At 43.1% G+C, this 13,005-nt stretch overlaps 1 protein-coding gene across 1 annotated transcript in view; it reads left to right on the top strand.

Annotated features, from left to right (window-relative positions):
* CNTNAP2 (contactin associated protein 2) overlaps positions 1 to 13,005 on the top strand; it is a 1,037,318-nt gene that overhangs the window by 601,572 nt on the left and 422,741 nt on the right. Inside the window, exon 9 of the mRNA XM_079947520.1 lies at positions 6,906 to 7,055. Coding sequence (XP_079803646.1) covers positions 6,906 to 7,055 — 150 coding nt within the window. The remainder of the gene's footprint in view (positions 1 to 6,905; positions 7,056 to 13,005) is intronic.

Genomic DNA, 13,005 nt, shown 5'->3' on the forward strand with positions numbered 1-13,005 from the left:
TTTAAATACCTCATGCGCTCCTTCGCAGGCCACAGAAGCTTCATTTTTGCTGATGGATAATATGAGCTAGACGAGTATAATTTTATTTGCCTTTCAGGCCAGTAACTCTCCTGCTGTGGATTGATGGCTAATATGGAATCCTTTCTAAAGAAATTACATATGAATAAACAGTGAGGCAAATCTTTAGTTTTATTCACTGAATCAGAGCAGAGGTGAAGACACTTACTGCTGCTACTTTTCTTCAGATCTACCAAGTTGCTAATTATACAGCATTAATTGTGTATGCAGTCTTGTTCATCCCGCCCTCCAGAGGGTTGCTAAAAAGTGCTGCTAAAATATGCTTCCAGACAAAAGTTGTCTTTAAAGTGTCAGTGCCATTGGGAGTGCCTAAGCATCTGGCAAATACTGTTAAATCTTCCTGCTTAGCTATCCTGAAAATTCACTGTTGGTTCACCTTCCTAAATTTGCATTTATATATCATCAGAAGAAAATGTTGGCTTTAACCAAGAGGTTGTACAGCGGTGTGTACATACACAGAAACACTTGCATCAATGCTGTAAATTTTTCAACGGAAAACTAATGAAGATGCATTTCCAGTGTTTAATCACTACTAGTATTATAGAGAATCTGAAGGGAGGATTAAGCCTCTGTTCTCCCATCCACTATGAGATTGCATCCTTATTTTTCAATTATGAGCTGAGAATGAAGTCTAGAATTAATAAACAAATTTGAATGGAAATATGAGGTTGGAACGTAGTACCAGGGGACTGTCATTTCAAAGAAGTTTTAAAATGAAACAAAAAATAAAACAAAATACTAACACCCACCCTAACTTTCAGATGTTTTAAAAGATCTCAGAAATGTCCCCATGACTGTGTTAATTTAAGGTGCCCTCCCTCCATTGCTGAAAATGAGGAGGGCGCTTTTTGAGTTGCGGCTTTAAAATGGGGGGGGGGCTTGTGTTCCGCAGATGCTTAGCGCTTTGGCTCAGGACCCCCTCCCACTGCCAGACCTTTCCTGGAGATCCCAGTCAGGTGGGTGGTGACCAGAGAAACACCATTTGTAGCTGTAGCATTTCACTTATAGGTTCTTTGCACCTGCAGGTCTTTTAGTGATTTGCTGATTTCAATGTTTCTGATGGTCTTATAGTTTTATGGTTTCAGTTCATCTTAATATTTTTGCTATGATTTTTTGATCCACCCTGAAAGCTTTCTAAAAATTATTTATTTGGGTGTTTTCTTTTTTCTTTTTGTAAATCTACAAAATATATATATATAAAATAATGAGTGAGAAATATCCCCATTTTCATCTGAGGAATGTTGGAGGGTGTGCTGCAGACGGCCCATTCAGTTGGGATCATGTGACCTGGGGGGTAATTTATATTTACAATGGGGGGGGGTATTTTTATCCTGTTTTAATTGTTTGTTCTTAATTTCACTCTCCATCTGGAACATGTTTTAGTTGCATCTAGAGGTTTTAATATGGATATTCTAAGTGACAAATAACAAAAGGAGTGACAGCCGGTTGCCTGTGCCTAAAAGTCTCTCTCTGAGCAATCTTTCAGGCTGCTGGTTTACCTGCTTGACTTCCTGACATACCTCCAGATTAATAATTCTGATAATGAGTATTCTTTGGCTCGTACTTTAGAATCAATAAATGGCTCTAAAATCAATTTAATGAAAAATAGCCTAACACTCATTTACTTCATTTGCACAGATCATTCCATACTGATTTGATCTCTCAAGATCAACTATAAAGACATTTGAGAAATTAACTGCTGTAATGTTGTTTGAAGAATAATTAACATATGGTGTCTTTTGCTATTTCTTACAAGATTTTTTGAATTTGCAAAAAAATAAAAATAAAATGGTACTCATTAAACCATTTCTTTCTCCATGTATCTTATAACAGAAACATCTGTTCCTTCTTGTTCAATCAAAGTGACAATCTCAAGAGTCCCAATTTTAAAAGTAATGCCATTTAAAAGAAATTCTAGCAAGACAGAATATGCTTCATTAACATATCTAATTTGCACATGAAAAAGAAGTTTCTGTGACTCGCAAGAGGGTTGTGGTTGCATGCTTTAAATAAGCAAGTTAAGAATTTTCTAAAATAATGCATGAAAGAATAAAGGCAGCAAAATGCAGTTATACAAAATATTAAGTAGAGACTTCTAGGTCTATATTTATATCTGATGCATGTTCTACTTCTTGAGCTGTACCAATTTTAATTTTAATTTCTTTCTGCACACATGACACCAATCAATGGACTTACATAGAAATAATCAGGAGTTTCCCTAAATTTGAAATGGTCAGATTTCCAGTTGTGTTGCTTCAGGGTTCCTTGATAAATACGGAGGAAAGAAGGATCTGAAACAGAATTTCACAATGTCAGTTCCAGAATGTGACAAAGAGAAGGACCTCAGAAGTCCAAAATTTTTCCATGGCTAAAAATAGAGAGCAGCCCAGGAACTGAATCAGTTTGCTAGATATATTTATACCCCACATTTCAAAGTTTTATTTCTAGTGCAGTTTACAAAAAAGTACTGTAAACAATAAAACCAGGAATTATTGAAACAGAAGGACTCTTCTGTGGAGATTTGGTGGAATCTTGCAGAAGCGCCTCATGATTGGTTCTATTTCCTTCTTGTTATTAGCTCCCTGCAGCCCTTTAGTCAAAGTGAGCGTGCCTGCCACATGTTCTAGACAAGAGCATGGCTGTCAGGAGCAATTTAGCAGCACAGTTCTTATGACTTTTAGCAAAAAAGCCAAGTCATTTGATATACAGTAAGCCTGCATGGGGCTTATGTTCCGGGGATCGCGCCTAATGCCAAAATCACAAATAGTCAAAACACATTGGCAGGTGGGACTGCCCCCTTTCCTCCCCTTTTTTAACTGAAATATGCATCTCAGTTGTCAAAGGCTGCGGTAAAGAGCTGCATCTTCAGCATTTGTTGAAGACTGTATAGTGAAGGTGCCAGGTGGACATCTGTGGGGAGGGAGTGCCACAACTTGGGGGCTGTCACAGAGTATTCTGGGCCACCAATTTTTTCCAGGATGGTGAGGCACCATTAATGAGCACTCTTTGAGTCCAGTCAATTAACCAGCTACGAATTTACCTAATAGTTACAGTGTGACATGTTACCAGCTTCTCTGCAAGAACCAAGACCAAGATTTCGTGGACACAGTCCTAGGTGTCGATAGTGCTCGGATCAGCAGGCTCTAGAACAAACTCACTCATTTAGATACCTGGGTGTACTATTTAGTGAAACACTCTCTTGGAAGTGTCATATGGAGTTAATGAACATCAAAGCAAAGAAAACCCTGGGGGCACTGATGAAGTTCTGTTCCAATAAGGGAGAGCAGCTGATTGAACCTACCCTAAGTGCTTGCTCAAATGCTCTATGGGGATGAAATCTGGGCTCTGATTCACACTCCAATCGAATCTGTTTGAAGTTTTGGATTCAGGGCACAATAACTTTTTTCAGAAGCTATGCCATCAGGAATATCAGCAGCTCTTCTTCATACAGAATCCAGGTGGCCAACAAGGCAATAGCAGACTACACTCAGTTAAAGTATACTTTTAAAAATTGCTACCATGCCAGTTGGGCGTTTTCCTGCTTTGTGCTACATGAATTTGGGTTGATAAGCAACTCTGGGAAGCAGCTGCTCAATAAATTTTAGACTATTAAACTGTTATTCTTTTCTGGAACTGAGCTCTGCTTTGACCTTGAATAAGTGTCAGGCAAGGGATTGGCTCTTTGATGGAGTCTAGGACTTGCAACTAATTTAGAACACTCTTGGTATCTACTCTTGTGAACAGAACACTTTAGAGCTAGTTATCTGATCAAACTGTCACCATTTTCCTTAAGAAATGCCTTTATTGAGCTGCGTTTCAAGTGATGTCCACTGCAGTCTGGGATGGCTGCTACAAGAAGGTCCTGTACGCAGACAGACTTTGTCTTTGTGGTCAGTCTCAGGTCGAATACATCACTCATTATTTGTTCGCCTGCCTCTTATCTAGAAACCCACGAGATCACTTTCTGAAACCTTTGTTCACACAAGCGAGCAGGTACACCCTGGTAGAAATGGTCCAAGGCACTGTGTATTCTGTGCACTGGCTGCAAAAAAGGAAGGAAGGAAGGAAGGAAGGAAGGAAGGAAGGAAGGAAGGAAGGAAAAGGGACTTAGATAATACCTCTATCCTTGCAGAAGGCACAGATTTCTGATCACTGAATTTGCACTCACTGGCAGAGGAAGAGGAGTGCAGGTCGAGCGCACCACCCCCAGCAGCGTGATCCTGGTGGGGTGCCACCGTGGCTGTGTCCTCCCTCCCCGCCTGCGCTGGGTGCCATGCCTCTGCAGCGCGCCACTCCCCCAGGACGCGTGCCAGCCCCACCCCAGCCTGCTGTCTGCCCCCCGGTGCCAGAGCATGAAGCTCTACCACTGTTTGCACTCTACTTGCTCCAAGACCAGGTATACTAGCCTCCTTTTTCTTTCACTTCAGTGTGAGTCTGTGGCAATTTGCTGTGGTCACTCAGCCTGTAGACTTTTGGGTAGTTAGGGACTCTTTTACTCTTTAGGATTAAGGGGTGTGAGCGTACTAATTACCATATTTTTCGCTCTATAACACGCACCAGACCATAACACGCACGTAGTTTTTAGAGGAGGAAAACAAGAAAAAAAATATTCTAAACGAAACAGTGGATGTATGATTTTTGTGGTTCATGCTGTGGCCACAGACATATGATCTGACAGTGAGTTTGGAGTAGCCCAATGCAAAAATCCTGAGGATCCATGCTTTGTAACCACGTTTTTGCACCACTGCGACCCCAGGCAACAGTGGGTGCGTGATTTTTTTGGTGCAAGATGTAGCCATGGACATACTCTGTGATCTGATGGTGAATTTGGGGTGACCCAGTGCAAAAATCCTGAGGATCCATGTGGATCCGTGCTTTGTAACCACGTTTTAAGTGGGGAGGGAAGGAAAAGCACTCAAGGGACAAGGAGCACATATGGGGTGTGTGGAGAAGGATGCTGCTATTAATGCTATTTAGCGAGCTGAGTGGGGAGGAGAGAGCGACAGAGAGCCTGCTTGCTTTAAAGGAGCCAACCGGACAGGAGCCACTTACACTCGTGTAAGCGGCTCCTCTCCTCTCCCGCTTTGCTCCTTTAAAGCAAGCAGGCTCTCTGTCCCTCTCTCCTCCCCACTCAGTGGCTCTTCTCCCGCTTTGCTGTTTCAAAGCAAGCCATGGAGAAGGCAAGGAAGGGGAACCATGGATCCTCTGCTCACAACTGCAGCAGATCCCCCCCCCCCCCGCCACCCGTAGGCATTCGCTCCATAACATGCACAGACATTTCCCCTTACTTTCTAGGAGGAAAAAAGTGAGTGTTATGGTGCAAAAAATACGGTAATTAGTTGCTGCCTGCATACTCTGTAACTTGCAGTCTAAAGCACTATGCAATCACTCCTTGTCTTTCTTTTATGTGTCATAAACCAATCTTTTTCTACTTCCTGGTGTGACAAGCGCTTTATTGTGTATAAGAGCTCAAGGTTTATGCACATTTTAAATGGATGCCTGCCCGACTCCAGGCATAATGTTCCAGTCCTTTCAGGCATGTGTGTTGGGTTCAAATGTGCACTGGACATGCATGTGGGTTCAGTCGCATGCCTTGTAACAATGTGCACTAGGGCTGCAGTTCTCTGCACAGTTACCTCTGAGTAAATAGGATTGAGCAGCAAGCTTTGGTCCACATTTTCTCTTCATTCTGGCTACAACAATTATCTCTAGAGAAGCCTTGTGCTTTGTCAGCAGCAATCTAATGATTTGCTTGTGATTGTCTTTGGGAATGTGATGTTTTTTAAAAATAAACTATCCACCTGAAATAAATCACACTACTTGGATCAAATAGAATTTTTTGTATGTCCTTGCCTTAATATTCTTCAATAAACAATGTGTGAACCAGTCATGTTTCTAAATCAAAGTTCATTTTGAATGGAGTGAATAAGGTTTATGTTACAGGGACTATCCAAACTTTAGTGAAAGCCAGCATTCATATATTGTAGTCCCAGTCCCAGTGCCCCACTTCCCGGCAAGAGACCCAAGTGAGGTGTAGCAGAACAAACTTAAACAGACAACGATCTGGATTAAAAATGTGCCAGAGATTATGGCCTCCCCAAGACGTCAGTCTACTGAGGTGGCCATCCTAAGGCCACCACTGGAAGCTCTAAGTCTCATCTGCCCCACCCCTGGCTTCCGAACAGAGACTTCCACTGAGACCCTCTAATGGGGTACCCTGAATATGCCACAGGGTGATGCACCACTTCACCCCACGCTTAAAGTCTAGGATTCCACCCAGTGCCTTAACCGCCCAAAGCTGTGATGTTTTGCCCTAACCTTGACCGGGCATGGCAGCAGCCATTGCCTGGCCAGCCAGCAAGGCACTGCCCATTTGGTGGGGCCTTTGATTGGCCCATTTGAAGCAGGGTTCTGGCACCAGCTGGGGAATACCCCAATGGCTGGCGAACACGTAAGAGCTGTCTGCCGGGATGGTGTCTGAGAGCGAGGGGCTGCAACCCCTGCCCACCTGGAAAGGGCGAGCGTCCATTATTCTCCAATACAGATACATCACTTCTCCAGACATATGCAAGGGAATGTGGGAAATTTTACTGGGTGACAGCTGTCACCATTCATTTGGATATCTTTTACTTTAAGACATTCAGCTGTCACCTAATTTTGCACATGTTGAATGTTTTCAAATGTTGGCTGATAAATGACTTCTTATACAACTTGTCTGAGAATATTCTACAGCTAACCCTATCCCACTGTCCCAGGGGATTCAAGACAGATTAGGAAATGGAAAGATAACCAAACTGAAGCAAGCTGTCTCTTTCTCCCACTTGCAGGGGCCGGACTCAACGACGGGCAATGGCATGAGGTTCGGTTCTTAGCAAAGGAAAATTTTGCAGTGCTCACCATTGACGGTGATGAAGCCTCTTCCGTTCGAAGTAACAGCCCTCTGAAAGTTTTGACAGGAGAGAAATATCTGTTTGGAGGTAAAGATTTTTACTATATGTTCTAAGAAGCGTGTTTTTGAAAGGAGAATATTTTGCTTTCAAGGTCTTTCCTTGTGAACAATGCAAATCACATCACCATAAGTGGTTTTATTCTTAAAATGGTTTTGATTTTACTGTTAGGAAACTCCTGTCAAACAGTGCCCTGCTTAAGGTGTGAGTTAGCAATGCATGCACATCCTTTTGTACAGTAGAGACACACTACCTTAAGTTGCCTTTTCAGAGTAGACTCATCTGAGCTGAATATTCATCAGTTTTGAAATTCACATTGAACAAGGTTGAGCTCTTTTGTATGTAAACTGAACTTGTTTGAAAATCCACTGTCTTTGAGGCCCTTTCAAAAGTGAACAGCTTCCCAGCCTTGGTGCAATGAAGTGCCCAGGCAAGTCCTAAAGGAGCCCCCTCAGAGCAGTGCTGCAGCATTGGCTCAAGGAATTCAACATTTGCACATTCCAATAGGAACTGACCTATTTGCACTTTCCAGACTAATGTGCAGATCAGAATTTAGTCATCTATCCAATTTCACACTTCCTCCGTTACAGTTCTCTGCTCAAAAAAAGTGTCCAAATATGTTTAGAAATGTGTGTTTTGCAAGAAAATGCATTTTTAAATATGTGTTGTTATGCAGATTTAAACAGATCTAAAAAACTGGTTGTGAAAAAGGGATGAAAAAGTGACATAGACCAGAAATATATTTATTTGTCTTTCCCTACTTAGCCGAAAGATCTATGCAACCAGTGGAGAGTGCAAAACCCTCAAGCAGGTCCTGTCAGGAACTTCCTGGGTAATCCCTGGCCTCTTGAAAGGTTGTGTGTGTGTGTGTGTGTGTGTGTGTGTGCATGTGTGCGCGTGCTCCATAAGCACATGAGTGGAAGGATATACAGCTGTGCCACAAAGATGATATAGGAAGCATCCCTGAAAGCTGGGACCTCCAGGCCATGGACAGCCTCACAGAGGGAGGTATCTAGTAGGTCCTGTAGAAGAGGGAGATTGGCCTTAGGTCCTTTATTCCTCTAGAGCTTGTATGCTCTGCAAAGTGTGACCAGATCCCAATCGTTCATACTGATTGTTTTAAATGCCTATATTTCTGTTTGGATTTAAAAGGCGGGAAAGGGGGGGGACGGGAAATGTTTCCATCCCAGTAGACTGACAGATGACATTGATATAAAGATGCCTCTGCCTGATGCATAATAATAATAATAATAATAATAATAATAATAATAATAATAAAAACACATTTCAAGGTTACTCTCATTTCATTACATTTTGCTTCATTTCATTTCATTATCTCTCATCCATAGAAGTATTAAAAACACATATGGAAATTAGTGTTTAAATAGTCTTACAAAAAGCTAATATACACTTCATTAAGGATAGGCTCAAATACTCTCAATAGGCATGGCTCACTGCTCTGAAAAACATGTCCTCTTCTGGCAATGAGGATAATGAAGAGGCTCCTCCACGGCCGGCGCTTGTCATACATCAATATGGGCATATTAAGAAGGATCCATGGACAAGCAGAGCCTTTGTTCTCCATTCGCCTGGCCATCCAGCTTCCCCGTCTCCTTCCTGAAGGCAGCCTTTCCCAAAGCACTAAAGAGTTCTGAGCATCTGTCATTTCCCTTCTGCCCCTCTCTGGAAGTCAGTGGAGGTTTCTAGAGGGAAAGTGTATTGCTATTGATGAAGTGCCCGTCTGCTCAGAAATAACAACCCATGACAAAAAGAAAACAAGCTGAAGAAATGCATATTTATTATTGTATAGCCTTTCCCATTTCACAGGGCATACATGTTGGGTATAAAATGTTCTCTATTGAGTTGAAATTAATATTTGCAGATATTTGAAATTTGCCACCCAAGGCTTGAATGTTTTACTTCAAGACTGAGTGCTTTAGACCTTGGCATTTCATGAGATGCGTACTGTGAAATACAAATATAACTGCGTGTCATATATCAAATCCCACCAAATATTAAATAGCATTGTTTGTCAGCCATGAAATGTTTCATGTTTTCTAACAAATATTGTCAAATGACAGGCAGCTATAAATCGTTGAAATCAAATCTTCCCATAGGAAGTCAAGCACTTAGGGAATATACCGGACTAACTGGAGAATAGCCTGCCCCTCTTAATGGGAAGGTGCCCAGGTCGTAGCCTGGCCTGCAGTTTGGGGAGTTGTTCTTCAGTCTCACCTGGAGGCATCATGTGGCTTCCCTTGGATTGGGGCGTAGATACTTGCACATGAATGAAAACAGGTAAAGCCAGTAATTTTGTATTGAGGAACCTGAAACTTTAAATGATGTATACAAACCTATGTGCGAAAATGGATGGTTGGAAGTGCTGCCAGCTATGGATAACTTGTTTAATGTGCTTTAATTCACATATGTTCTATGAAGCATATGAAGTCAGAAGCAGAGGAATGGCCCAAAACAAAAAGAGCATAGGAGGCTAATAGCTACATTGATAGCCTTTTGAAACTGTTCCAAAGGCTCATTGGATGAAGAGTCAGGGCAAAACTGGGGAAATTGTTTACATTTCTTTTAATTTAGTCTCCCAAAGGTAATTTGACTCATCAAGAATAAACTCATTTGGATTTGCAGTGTGTATTTTTAGAAGTCTGGTCACACATGCCATGATTTTTACTCTTTGAAACCTATTCCCAAGAAAGTTGCATAAATGTCACATCTAAAATACTACAAGCTTCCCCCCCAGCAGGATTTCAGAAACAAGCCTCTGTGTTTGGAGTGCAGTATTGCAGTGTCTATGTAGCATACATAAAGCAACATCTTTTTGGAAAGTTACCTTTTCAAAAATGCAACGCTCTCACACCACTGTTTGTGAATATTCCTTGTAGATTTTGTGTGTGTGGTGAATTGTGAGTTTCTCTGCCTGCATTAAATGCTTGGGAGCTGATTGAGTCTAACAGTGATCATATGGAATTCTGTTCGAAACCAACAGAAAATACTTAACTCTTTTTTTTGTGGGGCTTTTTCCGAGCCAAGGCTTGAGCCTTGGAATCTGTCTTCTGCTTTAGAACTCAGCCGCGGAACATGCAAAGTTTGAGACAGATATGATGCTTTGTTCTGTTCAAGCAGCCCCCTCTCAGCCTCTGCTTGTCCATGTCCCAGATGCTTTTTCCTCAGTACTTCAGGGCCATATCAGGATGTGCATCCAAAGCTATAAATAGGAGGGAATCTGTTTCACTGCTTACGTTCAGCTGGATTTCAGTCTGTATCACTGTCTGTCTCTCTATATAACACAAGCCTGAGCATCTTGATAGCCGCAGTACAATTATGACTGGAGGTTCACTGGAAGCTCAATAAACTTTTTTGCTGTTTGCCTGAGAGAGCAAATCTAAGGCAGTTGTGAAATATCTGGCAGGCCGCAGCACACAGCTTGAGTGCAGTCTACTTTCAGCTAGCTGGGTCATGAGATGTGCAGGCCAGATGTGGCTCTGTAGTGTGCATGGCACTTGATGGAATCAGGCAAGCAAGGGAAGCAAACCCCCAGCGGTATATAGCTAAATTTTAATAGTGGGAGAGACAGCAAAGAGGGTAGAATATGAAGTAGAGAGGCAGTCTTAGACAGTGACATAGTGCAAGCATGGGCGGGGAGGGGGGCATCATCCTGGGCACATTTTTTTCAGGCGGCACCCCAAGGCACCCCAACAAAAGGCTCCCTCATTGAGGCTGGAGCCACAGGGAGAGAAGCTGCGCCTGGGCCAGGACTTTGTAGCTTTGTAGCGGCAGCACCTCCTTCTCCTCATGGCTGGTGAAGGATGTCCATGTGTGCCCCACCCCTCGGCTGGCCAAGAGGGATGGGGAGGGTGGCAGTGCCACCCCATCGTGCCTCTCCTCCGCTGGGCTCTGGTGTGCATCCTAGCGCCACCAGACCACAGATCCACTCCCAGGTCAGGCCTGACCTGGCGGTGGGAGAGGTGGCAGCAGCATCACCATGCCTCTCCTCCACTGGGCTCCGGGGTGCGAGGGAACTATGGAGACACCTTCCTCGTGTTATGGCCCAGTACCACCAGGCTGCCCAGTCCACAGGGGGGTGCAACACTTCCCCCACCCCAGGCAGCAGCAACTTATGCTACACCACTGGTCTTTAATCTTCAATTTTGTAATACATTAGCTGTACCTTTAAAAAAAATTCTTTTGCACATGGTGGCTGCAAGAGAGTACCTCTGAAATCATGCAGAGTGCTTTTCTTTTGCTTCCTAGACTAGAAAATCCCCAGGTGTTTTGTTGACTAGGCAGTTAGAATGAAGGAGCGAATGAAGCAGCAGCAGCCCCTGGACCTGCTTCCCATGCCGCCATCATTGCTGTCAGACTGGATTCGAGGACAGCATTGCAGGGCAAGAGTGGGGCATCACAGCAGTCTTTAGCCCCAGCCTTTGTTTGAATTAAACCCTTGGAATGCCGTTCTCATTATCTCTTGAGGGGCCTCTGTGACTTCACTCTCTTCAGGATTGAGATTGCATTTTCAATCATTTAAACTAGTTTTTGCCTATGCAAGACCTGATGGCTGTGAAATGTCCAGTAATTAATATTTGGAAATGGGGGAATTATATATCAGAAGGCATTGTCACGGCCTTTCCAGTTGCGGTGCACAGAACTGAGCCAGAAGGGAATGCTTTATTCCTATGCCTGTGAGTATATCATGTTGAGTGCTTTCACTGTCTTTGTCTTTTGTTGTGTTCAGGATGCTTTCTTCCCAGAAGATTCAGAGATAGTCTTAAGGGACTTTAAACAAGGAAAAGGGGAAAAGACAATGTGCATACAGTTCTTTGAGTTATGAAAAGATGTGTGCATCTGCACAGATTGTGTATCTGCGTAGTTTGGTAGGACACGTGCAATATATCTTGGTTTAAGTGTCCATTACCTTGGACATCTCTCCCCCCACCCCCAATACATGTTGTTGTTGTTTAGTCGTTTAGTCATGTCCGACTCTTCGTGACCCCATGGACCAGAGAACGCCAGGCACCTCTGTCCTCCACTGCCTCCCACAGTTTAGTCAAACTCATGCTGGTAACCTCGAAAACACTATCCAACCATCTTGTCCTCTGTCGCCCCCTTCTCCTTGTGCCCTCCATCTTTCCCAACATCAGGGTCTTCTCCAGGGAGTCTTCTCTTCTCATAAGGTGGCCAAAGTACTGGAGCCTCAGCTTCAGGATCTGTACTTCCAGTGAGCACTCAGGGCTGATTTCCTTAAGGTAGGTAGCCGTGTTGGTCTGCCATAGTCAAAACAAAATAAAAGAAAAAAAAATTCCTTCCAGTAGCACCTTAAAGACCAACTAAGTTAGTTCTAGGTATGAGCTTTCGTGTGCATGCACACTTCTTCAAGAATACGTATCTGAAGAAGTGTGCATGCACACGTATCTGAAGAAGTGTGCATGCACACGAAAGCTCATACCTAGAACTAACTTAGTTGGTCTTTAAGGTGCTACTGGAAGGAATTTTTTTTTCTTTTATTTCCTTAAGAATGGAGAGGTTGGATCTTCTTGCAGTCCATGGGGACTCTCAAGAGTCTCCTCCAGCACCATAATTCAAAAGCATAAATTCTTCGGCGATCAGCCTTCTTTATGGTCCAGCTTTCACTTCCATACATCACTACTGGGAAAACCATAGCTTTAACTATACGAACCTTTGTTGGCAAGGTGATGTCTCTACTTCTCAAGATGCTGTCTAGGCCTGTCATTGCCCTTCTCCCAAGAAGCAGGCGTCTTTTAATTTCATGGCTGCTGTCACCATCTGCAGTGATCATGGAGCCCAAGAAAGTAAAATCTCTCACTGCCTCCATTTCTTCCCCTTCTATTTGCCAGGAGGTGATGGGCCCAGTGGCCATGATCTTCGTTTTTTTGATGTTGAGCTTCAGATCATATGTTGCGCTCTCCTCTTTCACCCTCATTAAAAGGTTCCTTAATTCCTCCTCACT

This window comes from Podarcis cretensis, assembly GCF_951804945.1.
Source record: "Podarcis cretensis genome assembly, chromosome: 12".
Classification (NCBI taxonomy): domain Eukaryota; kingdom Metazoa; phylum Chordata; class Lepidosauria; order Squamata; family Lacertidae; genus Podarcis; species Podarcis cretensis.